Raw genomic sequence first — 14432 nt, 5'->3', positions numbered from 1 at the left:
AAAAGTGGATGTTATATCGATAATTGCAAATCTCGAAGTGATTGTTGCCTCTTTTCTGAGATGTTGATTGGTTCTCTCGCTGCGCTTACTTCATGTTGCAAAAGTAACTGTCATTGCGATTGAATTTTGACAACTGTCAAATTTATATAGATAATTATCTATATAATTATCGTTGTAGTTTATTTCCAAAAAGTAAAAAAAAAAGTTAAATTGCACGCGCAAAGTGCGCGTCTGTAGTGTCTAGTTATAATAAAAATGAGTGATTTTTGAACTTCGCGACTATTATGAATTTAATCAGGACGCAAAAACTACAACATATTATAGTTCTAGTAAATTCCACCAAAAGTCATTTTACATAAGGGTAATAACGGGATTCTTTACATTATTTTTATTTTTATTTCATGCTATGAAATATGTTCATATGTTACAATTTACTTTATTCCTAAGTATTTTTAAATTATCTAACTGTAATACTAAATGTAAAATAAAAATAAGAGTTTCATAAATTTGCGATGTTCGCGATCAGCGTATATATTACCTTCTCCCATACAAATCGTATCTCATTTCCCAACCGGGCGGCAAGGGTTCCTCAGAGTGATTGATATCTTCAGCAAGTACTACGGAGGATCCCGATTGCATCACAGACTGTCCAGACATGGACGCCTGACTGGACAGTAAAGTTGCAGCCTGCGAATTTCGTGGAACAATACTAGATCGAGAATCTGACAACGCGGCAGATGACATGTGCTCCACAATGGGAATCGTTCGTCCGTCGGTGAGCGGGATTACCGCAGACTGTCCATCCGAGCGGAAAACCACAGCACAACTGTCCGTTAGCGGGACATTCGAGTTCTGCTGAGCAACTCCTGCTCCACCACCACTACCACCACTACAACCACCACCACCACCTCCTCCTCCTCCTCCTCCTCCACCTCCACGTGAAGATCCTCCACGTAGGTCTAAAAGCGGCGGTGTCGTCGTGTTCATTGACTGCTCTATGGAGCGCGGAACTCGCACGTCCTCCTGGGTGCGAACACTCACAGAAGATTGTTCCTGATGAGATTGTCTTATTGCGCGCATATCTTCGGCTACGCGAACATTCGTGGATGTGGAATGTTCTGTTTGCTGGTTTCTCATCCCTCGTACGTCTTCGGCCACGCGAATGCTCGCAGATTGCTCCGATTGTTGCCTTACCGCGCGCTGATCCTCACTAATTGTTGCACTCATTCGCCGGATGTTCATCGGCTGATCTAGTTGCCTTGCAGTTCCACGCAGATCCTGTAAATCATCCGCCAGAAGAACGTTCGTCGATTGTTCCGAACGCGTAATTGCGCGGTCGTCCGGAGAAGCCGTGAAAATCGATTGTTCTATCCGTAGAGCGCCGCCGGCAACACTGCCGCACGTGTCCACGTTCGACGACACATTCGCGTCCGTTTGAATACCAGAACCATCTATACCAATCAGCATAGATTGATGGTCTTGTCGGAGAATTCCACGGACATCCGTACAAATCTGTTGTTGAGAAGATACCATTGAAGAAGCTTGTTCCGATCGCGGCAATCCACGCGAGTCCGATCTGACTATTGTGGCAGATTGATCCGTATTGCTGTAACTGCTCCATGTATACGCCCGGCTCTCAGGATTGGCCGACGTCGAGGATTGAGGCTCCTTGACGACCGACGATCTACCCGTAAAAATTCGTGCATCCACGGCATGCCGATTTCCCGGTGATATAGATTTGTCCGTCATTGGAATCGCGTGTCCATTCACCAGGATACCCGTGGAGAAGTTGCTGCTACTGCTGGCGCTATCAACGGCATTACCACTCGACGTTCCGTCCGTAGTTGAAACTGCAGAAGAAAGGCTAACAATCTTATTGCTATTTGTCTGCCCGTTATAACTGGGACTGAGGTTGATATTGGTCAAGCCGCGATATATAGACGGTGTTAGATTTTCGGAGCTGTGTAGTCTCATACGTGCGCGAACTCCACCATTGAGAATACTTCGGTTGTTAATTGCATCATTCGTGGCACCTGAAATAACACAATTTATTATTACAAAAATAAAAAAAAATTCTATAAGTCTTTATAAATTTTTACTATTAGTCCTTACAATTTTTTTCTCAAAATTCTTTAATATAATTCTTATAAATTGTTATATAAATGTTGTTTTTTTTTTAAATAGAAAACATTTTTGTATGTATTGACTTACTCTTAAGTAATATTAAAGTAATTAAAAAATTAGAATATCAGATTTTTTGCATTATAATGTCTCAAATACTTGAATAAAGTATTCTCAAATATTCATTTTTATTGTTTTTTAGACTAACAGGACTATTACACAAGTATTCGTGCTAGTTTAGATATTATAGAATACATTTTCTATGTTGTATTTACGTTTTCAAAGTTTTAATGTTGGTTGTCTAAGAAATGTAATTTAAAAACAAAGTGATATGTTAACATTTTGTGAGATTTTATTTTAATAACTTATGTACTCTTGTCAAGGGGTAATGCAGCCCCCTCCCACCATGCAAAATTAAAAAACAAATAACGCAAAATTATGAACTATTTATGAGCTTTTGCATGCCACAAATTAAAATTTTTGAGCTCATCATTCTGAGTAAGAATTTAACATTTTTTGTTAGGGGGCTGAATCGATATCGATTCAGCGCCCCCACCACTTAAAAATTAAGATACCAAATTGATTATTAAAAATTATGAGCTTTTTATAAGCTTTTAAGCTGATATAGTTGTAATTATTGAGCTCATTCTTTTAACCCCCAAACAACCCCCTAACAAATGCAACTCGAAAAAAATGTCAAAAAAAATGATGGAATCTAATAAGAATTATGTTAAAAATATAACGTACAAAATTCCAAAGATTAACTCTTACAATGCATACATTCCAATCTTTTAGTTGCAACCCCTTTACGATCAAATCGCCCCAAAACTTCCCAAACACAAGAGAGAACTGTACTTAAAATCACGCAGACTATTCATTTTACAACTAAATACCGTTTGTCCATTTACGAGCTCGCGAAATATTTACATTTCGACTTTTGAGCTGCAATGTAGTTTTATGTCTCAAACGTATCATTTAAGAGAAGTCGTCAATCTAAAATCGTCTAGAACTTGCAATTCTGATCCAAAAACAATATAACACTTACTTTACTGCAATTTGCCACAGAAAAGATAATTCCTGGATACAATACGGTAATTTAAAGGAAACAGAAGTTACTGTATCATCAAATTTTAACGGAAATGTACAATTATTATTATATATTATTTAATGTATAGTAAACCAAGAATTACATTATATAAAAGTTTATTACATTTATTATATAAAAGTTTGGTAAACCTTTACAAAAGGGGACCCAGCTCCGATGACGTTGACCTTGACATATGTTATTAAGATCACAAAATATTATTTTAGTTAGATAATTTCATCAAACTAACAATTTTTTTTTTCAATGCATAAATTCATTTATCTATACAACAATTTATTGCATGTAAGTTAAATTTTTATTTAAAATAAAATGTTTTTTTTTTAATAGAAAATTACTTTATTTTAAACACAATTATCAGGACCATATTTTATTTAAATAATATTGTATAGCATAAACTTTTATATAAGGTAATATTATAAACTTTTGGTAACCTTTACAAAAGAAGACCCAGCTTTGATGACCTTAACCTTGACTAGTTATCAAGGTCACTCTCCTGAGTAATGTTTAAGAGATTTTAGCCTGCGCTCGTTGTTCGTTAAAAAGTTATAAACAAAAAAGTTAATAAACCTTTACAAAAAGGGACCCAGCTTCGAAAACCTTGACCTTGACATATGTTATCAAGGTCACCCTCCTGAGTAATATTCAAAAGATTTTAGCTGCCGCTCGTGATTCGTTAAAAAATTATTAACAAAAAAAGTTTCATAAATATAATACATGATATCGCTGCTTTACTTAAAGTCGCAAACATATGTGGTGCAGAGAACGCGTGGGCAAGGTACAAGGAGAGGGCTTCACCCTCCCCCTACAACCCGGATTAATTTTTATAAATCACACATTTTTGCGTGCTTTAAAATGAGAAAATCTGTTAATTTATTATTATCCTAAATTAAACCTAATTATTATTGTTCTAATTTAAATCCTATAGAAAAATATGGATAAATCTTAACAAAGAAGACCCAGTCCTGATAAATAATAAATTTATTATTAAAATAAAGCATGCATAAATGCGTGCTTTAAATTAAAAAGTATTAATTTATTATTATTCTAATCTTTTATGCAAAGTCGCAAACCCATGTAATACAGAGAACGCGTGGGCGGGATGCAAGGCCAGGTCTTCCCCTCCCCCTACAACCCCGCATTAATTTTTATAAAACACATAACTTAATAGATTTTTTTATTTTAAAACACGCAAAAATGCGTGTTTTATTAAAATTAATGCGGGGATGTAAGGCAAAGCTCTCCTCTTGTACCTTGCCCATGCGTTCTCTGCATCACATAGGTTTGCGACTTTAACTAAAGCAGCGATACCATGTACCATATTCATGAAATTTTCTTTGTTAATAACTTTTTAACGATTTACGAGCGGCGGCTAAAATTTCTTAAATATTACTCAGGAAAGTGACCTTGATAACATATCAAGATCAAGATTTTCAGAGCTGGCTCCCCTTTTGTAAAGGTTTATCAACTTTTTTGTTTATAACTTTTTAACAAACAACGAGCGCAGACCAAAATCTCTTGAACATTACTCAGCAAAGTGACCTTGATAACATGTCAAAGTCAAGATCATCAAAGCTGGCTCTTTTGTAAAAGTTTACCAAAAGTTTATAACATTACCTTGTATAAAAGTTTATGCTATACAATATTATTTAAATAAAATATAGTCTTAATAATTGTGTTTAAAATTAAGTAATTTTCTATTAAAAAAGAACATTTTATTTCAAATAAAAATTAAAATTACATGCAATAAATTGTATAGATAAATAAATTAATGCACTGAAAAAAAAATCGTTAGTTTGATGAATTTTTCCAACTAAATTAATATTTTGTCAGTGCAAAAATTTATGCATTTAACTTAAATGCACAAATTTCAATTCAAGTATTTAACTAGTTAATTAAAATATATAAATACTTGAATAAACAAAATTTATTTTAGTTGGAAAATTTAATCAAATTATGTCAAATTTAGTCAAATAAATAGTCTGCGTGATTTTAAGTACAGTTCTCTCTTATATTGGGGGGGTTTGGGATGATTTTTTCCTAAAAGGTTTGCAGCTCAAAAATCGAAATGTACGTATTTTGCGAGCTTATAAATAAACAAACGGTATTTAGTTGTGAAATGAATAGTTTGCGTGATTTTAAGTACAGGCCTCTCTTGTGTTTGGGAGGTTTTGGGACGATTTTATCGTAAAGGGGTTGCAACTCAAAGATTGGAATGTATGCATAAGAGTTAATCTTTGGAATTTTGTACGTTATATTTTTAACATGATTCTTAATTAAGTTTCATCATTTTTTCTGACATTTTTTTCGAGTTGCATTTGTTAGAGGGTTGTTTGGGGTTAAAAGAATGAGCTCAATAATTGCAACTATATCAGCTTAAAAGCTCATAATTCTCCCGCAATGATCAATTCAATATCTTAATTTTTAAGTGGTGGGGGCGCTGAGTCGATATCGATTCAGCCACCTCACAAAAAATGTTAAATTCGTACTCAAAATAATGGGCTCAAAAATTTTAATTTGTGCCATGTAAGAACTCATAAATAGCTCATAATTTTGCGTTATTCGTTTTTTTATTTTTACATGGTGGGAGACCAACTCAATAGAGGTAACTTATTTAACCTTAGGTAGACACCTACGGGTCTGTAAGATCCGAGAGATTTTTCAAAACTCTGTCATTTTTGTTATTAAATTTTTATTAAACATTGTTCTTAAATAATAAAGTTCTTGTTTCTTACAGATCGATAGGTGTCTATGTAAAGTACTAAAAATATAAGTGTTTATCTAGGGTTGTTTCAATATTACAATATTAACAATTAATGAAGAAAATTCAGTATAGATTCAACGTTAAAAAAATATCCACATTTTAACATTTAACCTTTTCTAAATCTTAGCAATGTTATTTTAATATTTAGTATATAGCAAAAAAACTTTTTCAAATATAAAAAGATATAAAAAAATACATCTTTTAAAAAAATATATTATATATACATTTAAAAATATTCTAAAAGTTTCTTCTTTCATATAATTTTTAAAGAACAATTTTGCACAATCTAAGAAATATAAAGTGTCTACATCTTTTCTAGAAATCTTTATGGATGTAAATTCTAATATCCTTTTCTAAAAAAGATATGTTATTTATTTATCGAATGTATCGAAGTCATCTCGAAAGTCTCGAAGAATTGTTGCCTTTAATCCGCGATGCTGATTGGTTCTTTCGCTGATCATTGAGCCGCATGCTTCGTAGTGTTTGACAGTTGTGTTTGACAGTTGTGTTTTCAAATCAAAATTGGTTATATCAAAAGTGTGTAAGTAATAAGGTAAGTAATAAAGAGATATATTAAGTAATAATATAATCTCTCTCTCTCGGAAATAACAATAATATCTTTAAAATTTTATAATCTTTTAGAAAGAAAGAAGGAAAGGAAATAGATTGGTAGGAGAAAGAGAGAGTTTCGACTTTTGTAGAAAGAAGAAGCAGAAAAGAAAACAGAAGGTGAAACAGCGACTTCTATAGAAAGAAGGAGCGGAAAAAGAGAGAGAGAGAAAGAGAGTGTAAGAAAGAAGAAAAAGAAAAGTGTTAGAGCATTAACAGTAAATATTATTGTATTGAGTATTTTATGTAGTTAGCAGCTCGCAATTACATATATTATTGGCTAATTTTTTTTCTGTGTGTGTATATTTGTGTATGCGCGCGCGTGTGTGTGTGTGTAAAATTATGTAAATTTATAAATAATTACATAATATTATATAAAAATATATTTTATTAAAAATTATTATTTACTTAATTCTTTTAACTTTTTTTAAATAAATACATACATATGTGTGTGTGTGTGTGTATTTATAAAAAAAAAGTTTAAAAAAAATAAGTAAATAATTTTTATTAAAATATGTTTTTATATAATATTAAGATATATTAAGTAATAATGTAATATATATAGGAAATAACAATAATATCTTTAAAATTTTATAATCTTTTAGAAAAAAAGAAGGAAAGGAAATAGATTGGTAGGAGAAAGAGAGTTTCGACTTTTGTTGAAAAAAGAAGCAGAAAAGAAAACAGAAGGAGAAACAGCGACTTCTATAGAAAGAAGGAGCAGAAAGAGAGAGAGAGAGAAAGAGAGTGTAAGAAAGAAGAAAAAGAAGAGTGTTAGAGCATTAACAGTAAATATTATTGTAAGTTAGCAGCTCGCAATTACATATATTATTGACTATATTTTTTTCTGTGTGTGTATATTTGTGCGTGCGCGCGCGTGTGTGTGTGTGTGTAAAATTATGTAAATTTATAAATAATTACATAATATTATATAAAAATATATTTTATTAAAAATTATTATTTACTTAATTCTTTTAACTTTTTTTAAAATAAATACATACATATATGTGTGTGTGTGTGTATTTATAAAAAAAAGTTTAAAAAAAATATGTAAATAATTTTTATTAAAATATGTTTTTATATAATATTATGTAATTATTTATAAACTTACACTTACACGTTTTTTATTCAAAATTGCAGAAGATAGAGGATAGATATAGACAACATAAAAATATGATTAATAATTTGTGTTGAGAGAGAAAGAAAGAAAGAGAGAGAGGGAGAAAAGGAGAGTGAGAGAGCGTGAGATAAAAAAAAATAAAAAATAAAATTTAAAATAATTAAGTAAATAATAATTTTTTATAAAAATGTTTTTATATAATATTATGTAATTATTTATAAAATTATACTTACACGTTTTTTATTCAAAATTGCAGAAGATAAAGGATAGAGGATTAAAGAAAGAGAAAAAGATAAAGAAAGGAGAGAAAAAAAGAAAAGAGAGAAAAGATTCAAAACGCATAATTCTTTTAAATTAATAAACATTAAGACATTTCATAAAAAAGCGGAGAGAAAAAAGGAAGAAAGACGAGATAGGTATTTAATAATTGTTTAAAAAGCTGTAAAGCTTGTTTTGTCAAAATTTTGAATTTTTAATGACTTAATTGCGTTTTTATTTTTAACATATATAAATGTTTTTATTTAAGGTTAAAGAAAATAAACATTATATTAAAAAAAGAAAAAAAGAAATAGAGGAAGCAGAGAGTAAGAAAAGAAAAAAAGAAATATTAAAGAGGTATATACAGAAAATAGAAATAAAAATTTACATAATATTAATGAATGTCAGGGGTAGAAAATCAATATATTATTTGGTTGTAATTAACATTGACTCCAAACTGGTAGATATATTGATTTTCTTATAGCTGTTTCAAAATCAATTAATATAGCTGATATGGACGTAAAACCATATATACACTGCAAAAAAATGTAATGTATCCAATGAGATATGTAGTTGAGGACTGCCTACTCAATGCAATACTATATGTTATATTAGCACTTAACAAATCAAACTTTCACCTAGGGATTCTCAAAGTAGAGTCTTTGCCCTTTAATTTAAAAAAAGTACATGTAATTTAGATGATTTTTCGCAAAGTTGCATCACTTTGAAGATTGCCTAAAAATCGGTCAAAACTTTTGTCTCGTTTTCTTTTGCGCCAGTGTTTATATAGATATTTATAAAAAATAAAAAGTTTAAAAAAATTGCAAGAATTAAGTGATAGGTAGAAGAAGAAGAGAAAGAGAGAGAGAGAGAGAGAGAGAGAGAGAGAGAGAGAGAGAGAGAGAGAGAGGTGGGGAGGAGGGGGGAGAATGAGAGAGCGTGAGAGATATAGAAGAGGATTAAATAAGAAAGTAAAGTGTGTAAGAGTAATATTGAACAATATGAAAATAATATAATTAATATAATTAATAATATAATTAATAATTTAGAGGGGGGGAAAGGGAGAATGAGGGAGCGTGAGATAGAGAAGGGCATTAAATATGATAAAGTATGTGAGAGTAATATTACAGAAGAAGAATAAGTGCAATGTTCAATATAAAAATGCTAAGTGGCGCGCGCGAAGCGCGCGCAATGTTGTGTTCTAGTATATTTTAAATTCTGTAATTTTTGAAAAAAATTTAAAAAATTTGAAAAAATTAGATTTTTTTCAGAAATTTTCAAAGTTTTATTGTAAGTTGTCTAAGAAATGCAATTTAAAAACGAAGTAATATGTTAGTAGCAGTAGTAGTAGCAGTATGTTTATTGATCTCCTTAAAGCCACAATTTAAATATAATATAAAAGTAATATGTTAGTATTAATATAACTTTGTTCCAATAATTTATTCAATATTATATCAATATAACAACATTAATAAGTAATGAAAAAAATTAATATAGATTCAACTTTAAATTAAAAAATGCTTAGAAATATTATAAGACCTTATAAAAAAATTTTCTCTAAAGCAGTGATATACATATATTAAATGTGATTATTTATTGCTACAAAGACTTTGTTACTTGAACTTCAAAATTTTAGCATTAAAATTATCGAAAATCGAAGTTTAAAAAAATCAAAACTATATAATTAGCTAATATAATAATAATAAAACCGCGATATACATTTATAAAATTATATGATAAAATCTACAATTTCTAATGTAATTGTGTCATTAAATAAAAAAATTGTAATTTTTATAATTTTACGATTTTATTTTAACTTTCCATTCTTAAGACTTCTCACCTCTATCATATTGAATTTGTAACGTCAGGCAAAAAATGATACGTTAACAATCCAATTTTTACGTTTGTACTGTAATTATTCATTATATCCTAGTGTTGTAACTTGTGATGTGCTTGTAAAATCCAAAACAAGGTGAATGCTAACTATAGTAACTATTCATTTATTATACACATAAAAGAAAGTTTCCTTTCTTTACAAGTAAAAATCGGCGTTGTATAACATGTATTTTACCGTTATGTATTGATTATTAAGAAAAAAATATAGTATTCGCCGTATTGTAGAAATGTTTTAAAATAACTTTGAAGTAACTGTTATTTTATCCAAATTGATTTTTATTTGCAAATGGCATGGATGCAAAAATTGAGTTGTTAACGTCATTTTTCGCCTCTGATGTTATAAATTGAATGCGACGAGAAGCTAAGAGTCTCAAGATTATAATTTTATGCTAGGAAAAGAAAAAAGTAAAGTCAAAACATTTATATATTTCATCTTTATATATATTTTATAATATATTTTTATCATATGCCACAATTCATTTTTTATTTATTCATTTAAAATTTTTACTTTTTTAATATTCTCAATTGGATCAAATCATTAAATATTATTTTTCCTTACTTACACAATTAACTAATTAATCCAAAAATTTACTTTGTTTATTTTATAATAAAAATTATTATAATGAAAAACATTTGATTTTTCATTTAAAACTCTGATATGTCAAATATATAATATTTTATCTTATATTTGCAAATTGTAATTAAAGAATAATTATACTTTTTTAGCATATACGTATATTATGCTTATTTATAAAACTTTTTGCATTTTTTAAATAAATTCACCATTCGCACAATAGATATTTGTGTTACAAATGAAAAAAGTTAACTATTTTCTTCGAATGCGAGTGAGCCGAAGACGTGCATTCATCTACATGAGTAAAGAAATAGATGATCCGCACGTGTTGCACACAATATTTTTTGTTGCCTGTGCGTCAAAATGTTGATGCTTAAGTATAAAGAGACAAATGAAAAAAGGAGGCCACTTTCGCTACACAGGTAACAAAAACATATTTTTTTGTTACACGTGCGTCGAAAACGGTCCTTTTCGTGACCCTCTATCGACCAAAAAGTCGCTGATTGTGCATGGAAAATTTTCTCCCACAAGCAAGGGCGGAAAAACAAACTTTTGCATAACGCATAGTGCATAACACATAAGAGAATTAATCAAAATCGTTTATTTCGCTCACCGTAATAGAAATAAAGATCTCTGATGAATTAATTCTCTTATGCAGAAGTGCTCCCTAACACTTTGTCCTACCGATCAACGGTGCGGAAAAGTCGAGCAGAAATTATTTCCGCACAGCTATCTCTCCTACATCCCGCATGATCACTTTGTTACACGTTCCCCTTCATTTTGACACCCGCGTCGTATCACAGGTACATTATCTCTCAATAAGCATATGGTAACTTTTGAAAACTTTTGCAAAAATTACAGATCATTATCAACATTTTATTGCCATCTACGGTAAACACTCGACGCTTCGTCGCTTTTAAACAAACTTAACTCTTTGAGTCATGAATTGTTCTTGCTTACTAATTTTGATAAAACTCTGTATCCAGAAGTTTTTTGGATCGTTGATTACGAATCTAATATCAGATTTTCAAAATTTAAAATAGCTGAAAATATGGCAGATATAAAACTAAAAATTAAATTAAATGCTATGGAGTTTTTAGTATCTAGAAGTTTTTCTGAGTGTCGATTACAAATTCGCTGTAAAATTTTTTTAATTTAAAATGTCCAATATGACAAAACTCCTAGATACTAAGTTTCACAAAAATTAATTGAATTTTTAATTTTATACCCGTCATATTAGATCCATCATTTTGAATTATAAAATTCTGATAACGAATTCGTAAGCGATCTAAAAAAAACTCCAGATGTAGAATTTTGTAGAAATTGGCGCTCTTTTCTGTAAAAAAATAAATTTCTTTCAAAAAAGCAGCAAATTTTTTGTATTTATTTATAGCAACAAAAAACTCAAAAAATTTTATGTAAAAAATAATACTTTTTAAATTTTTTATAGACCTTTAACGTTACAAATAAAATCGCTGAAAATTATGTAAAAAATGCATCCGCTTGGGCGTTAATGGGTTAATTATTTTAACAAAAAAATCGTTAAAATAATTAACCCATTAACGCCCAAGCGGATGCATTTTTTACATAATTTTCAGCCATTTTATTTGTTTTTTCCTTTCAGTCAATTCTACTGGATGTTATCGTGTACGCAGTGTGGAAGGAATTTTTTAAGGCAGTTGTGTATTTTTGCTTACAACTTATAATTAAATAAATAAAATTTTATAATAAAAATTGTTTTGAGTACCTAAAGACATGCACAATAAGTGAAAAAAATCGCAAAAAGATCCATTGCTTAGTTTCATTAGAAAAAAATCATAAATAAGTGCTTAATTTTGGCTTCCTAATGTAGACGGCCCCCTTAATAATAAAAATCAACTCAAAAACAAAAAAGAAAATAAATTTATGAAATAAAACATATATTTAAATTGAAATAAAATATTTTATTTGGCGGAACTCATACAGAATACTGACATTTGTCACAAGGTTAAGGGAAAATAATTTATAAATATCGTATTTTATTTGATGAATACCGCCAAAAAATCTTACCAGGATTCATCAAATAAAATACGATATTTATAAATTATTCTATTTAATATGAGAAAATATACATGCGTGTTTAATATATAAAAAGTGTTAACGTTTTTATAAATTTGCAAAAAAATTGTATAAGGACCAAAAATCTCCTTCCTATTGAAAAGATCTTCCTTCCAATGAAAATGTACGTACGCACATACGTATACACACATACACGCACGCATGCACGCACACACACATATCCCACTCGGCATATAATATTTCTAAAATCTTTTATTTGAAATATTACACTTCTACAGCAATATCACAAAAATATTTCATGATTGTTTCTGCGATATTTCTACAATGTTTCAATGTCCGTGATCATTTCAAATGCAATTTTGCTGAAAAATTTCAGTAATATTTATGAAACATATCAATGTAAAATATTCCAGAAACATTTTAGAAAATATTTCGGGTACATGTTTCGTCTAGCTTATACCCACATTGCACAAATCATCCAATGGTACCTTATACATATCGCGACCACCCAAATCATAGTTACATCTATTATAGTTTAAATTATACAATCGAAAAAACAGTCACTCATTCAATTATTAGCCGCCGTTGCTTAACCTCGAAGATCGTATGCGGACTAACATTTCGTGGTAATCCATGATGTGTACTTTATGTTTACGGATACATATTTGTTACAGATCAGTTCAATAGATGTCAAAAAAATGAAACATGTATAGTTAAATAATAGATTTATAAATAAATATTTATAGTTTTTTACTGAATTTTACGTATGCAAAATAATGGGGCGATTTATAAAAATATCTATTTTTGCCTGTTCTTGTGATGAAACTAGTGAAAATTATGTTACATGATTGAAACACATAAAAAATTAAGTTTCAAGTTGGAAAACGCGTTGCAATTATTTTCAAAACAGGTCACTAATATCTGTCGAAGATATGTGTAATGTTTTGACAAAAGTGTAGAACATCTTATAAAAATATTATTTAATAACAAAAATATTAAGTACAATAAAATTTTCGTATGGTAGTTATTTTAAGTGTAATGTAATTTTTTATTATTTATGCAATCTTTCAGAAACTTATTAGAAATATTTTAAATACATTTAATACTTTATTTGTGCAATGTAAATATAATGTTACTTTTATAATGTCTTAAGAATACTTCTAAAATATTATATTTGTCACTTTTTTGGTAATGTTACAGAAATAGTCAAATATGAAAGCAAACTTTTTTTATGTTTCTAAAGGATTTCAGAAATATTGCATTTGCAATTTTATAAAAACATGAAGCAAATACATTTCTGAAATATTTAACATAAAAAGTTATAATTGAAATGTTAATGAAATATTTCTATACCATTTCCAAACGTTACAATATTTCAGCAATGTTACATGCCGTGTGGAACGCTACTTTTGTTATATATATGCATTTATGCTTTATACCGTGTAATACGTTGGGTAGTATGTAATTAAGATTAATCTGTTTTTATGTTTCAATATAAAAATATACGCAGAAAAGGTAGTTATTGAATGTGACGCGACTAAAGAAATAACGTGTTGCGCCTTGTGGTACAACAAAAAATTTTTGCCGTACCTTGCGGTGCGACGAAAGATCTTTCGGGATTCGTTGCTGCCCAAAGAGTAGGAACTCGCGGAAAGAGGCGGCTTTTGTTGGCAGGGTCCTCAAATCACTCACTCACTGATTCTAAGTTAATTTGATATAAAAGATTTATTTCACTGTGGTTGTACATTGGTTGCAGTCGGCGAAGGTGCCGCGTCGTATTACACTTGATTAGATACGGCGCGTGACTCGGAGTTAACGCGTCGTATCTCTGTTCGCTTGAAATTTGCTTGCGGCTAAGTCCCGAACTCGTACTTCACTCGTGCGGGCCGTACGTATCGGCTTGATTTCTAATCACTGATCCCGCTGGCCG

General features: G+C 29.9%; 1 protein-coding gene across 3 annotated transcripts in view; it reads right to left on the bottom strand.

The window, feature by feature from the left end:
• Positions 1-14432, bottom strand: part of LOC105834703 (E3 ubiquitin-protein ligase Su(dx)) — a 186722-nt gene that overhangs the window by 99080 nt on the left and 73210 nt on the right. For all 3 annotated transcript variants that reach the window (XM_036290416.1, XM_036290415.1, XM_036290417.1), the window contains one exon: positions 539-2033. In XM_036290416.1, the coding sequence (XP_036146309.1) occupies positions 539-2033 (1495 nt within the window). The remainder of the gene's footprint in view (positions 1-538; positions 2034-14432) is intronic.

The sequence above is a fragment of the Monomorium pharaonis genome, chromosome 7 (genome assembly GCF_013373865.1).
Source record: "Monomorium pharaonis isolate MP-MQ-018 chromosome 7, ASM1337386v2, whole genome shotgun sequence".
In the NCBI taxonomy this organism is placed as follows: Eukaryota; Metazoa; Arthropoda; class Insecta; order Hymenoptera; family Formicidae; genus Monomorium; species Monomorium pharaonis.
This window is presented reverse-complemented; position numbering and strand designations above follow the sequence as displayed.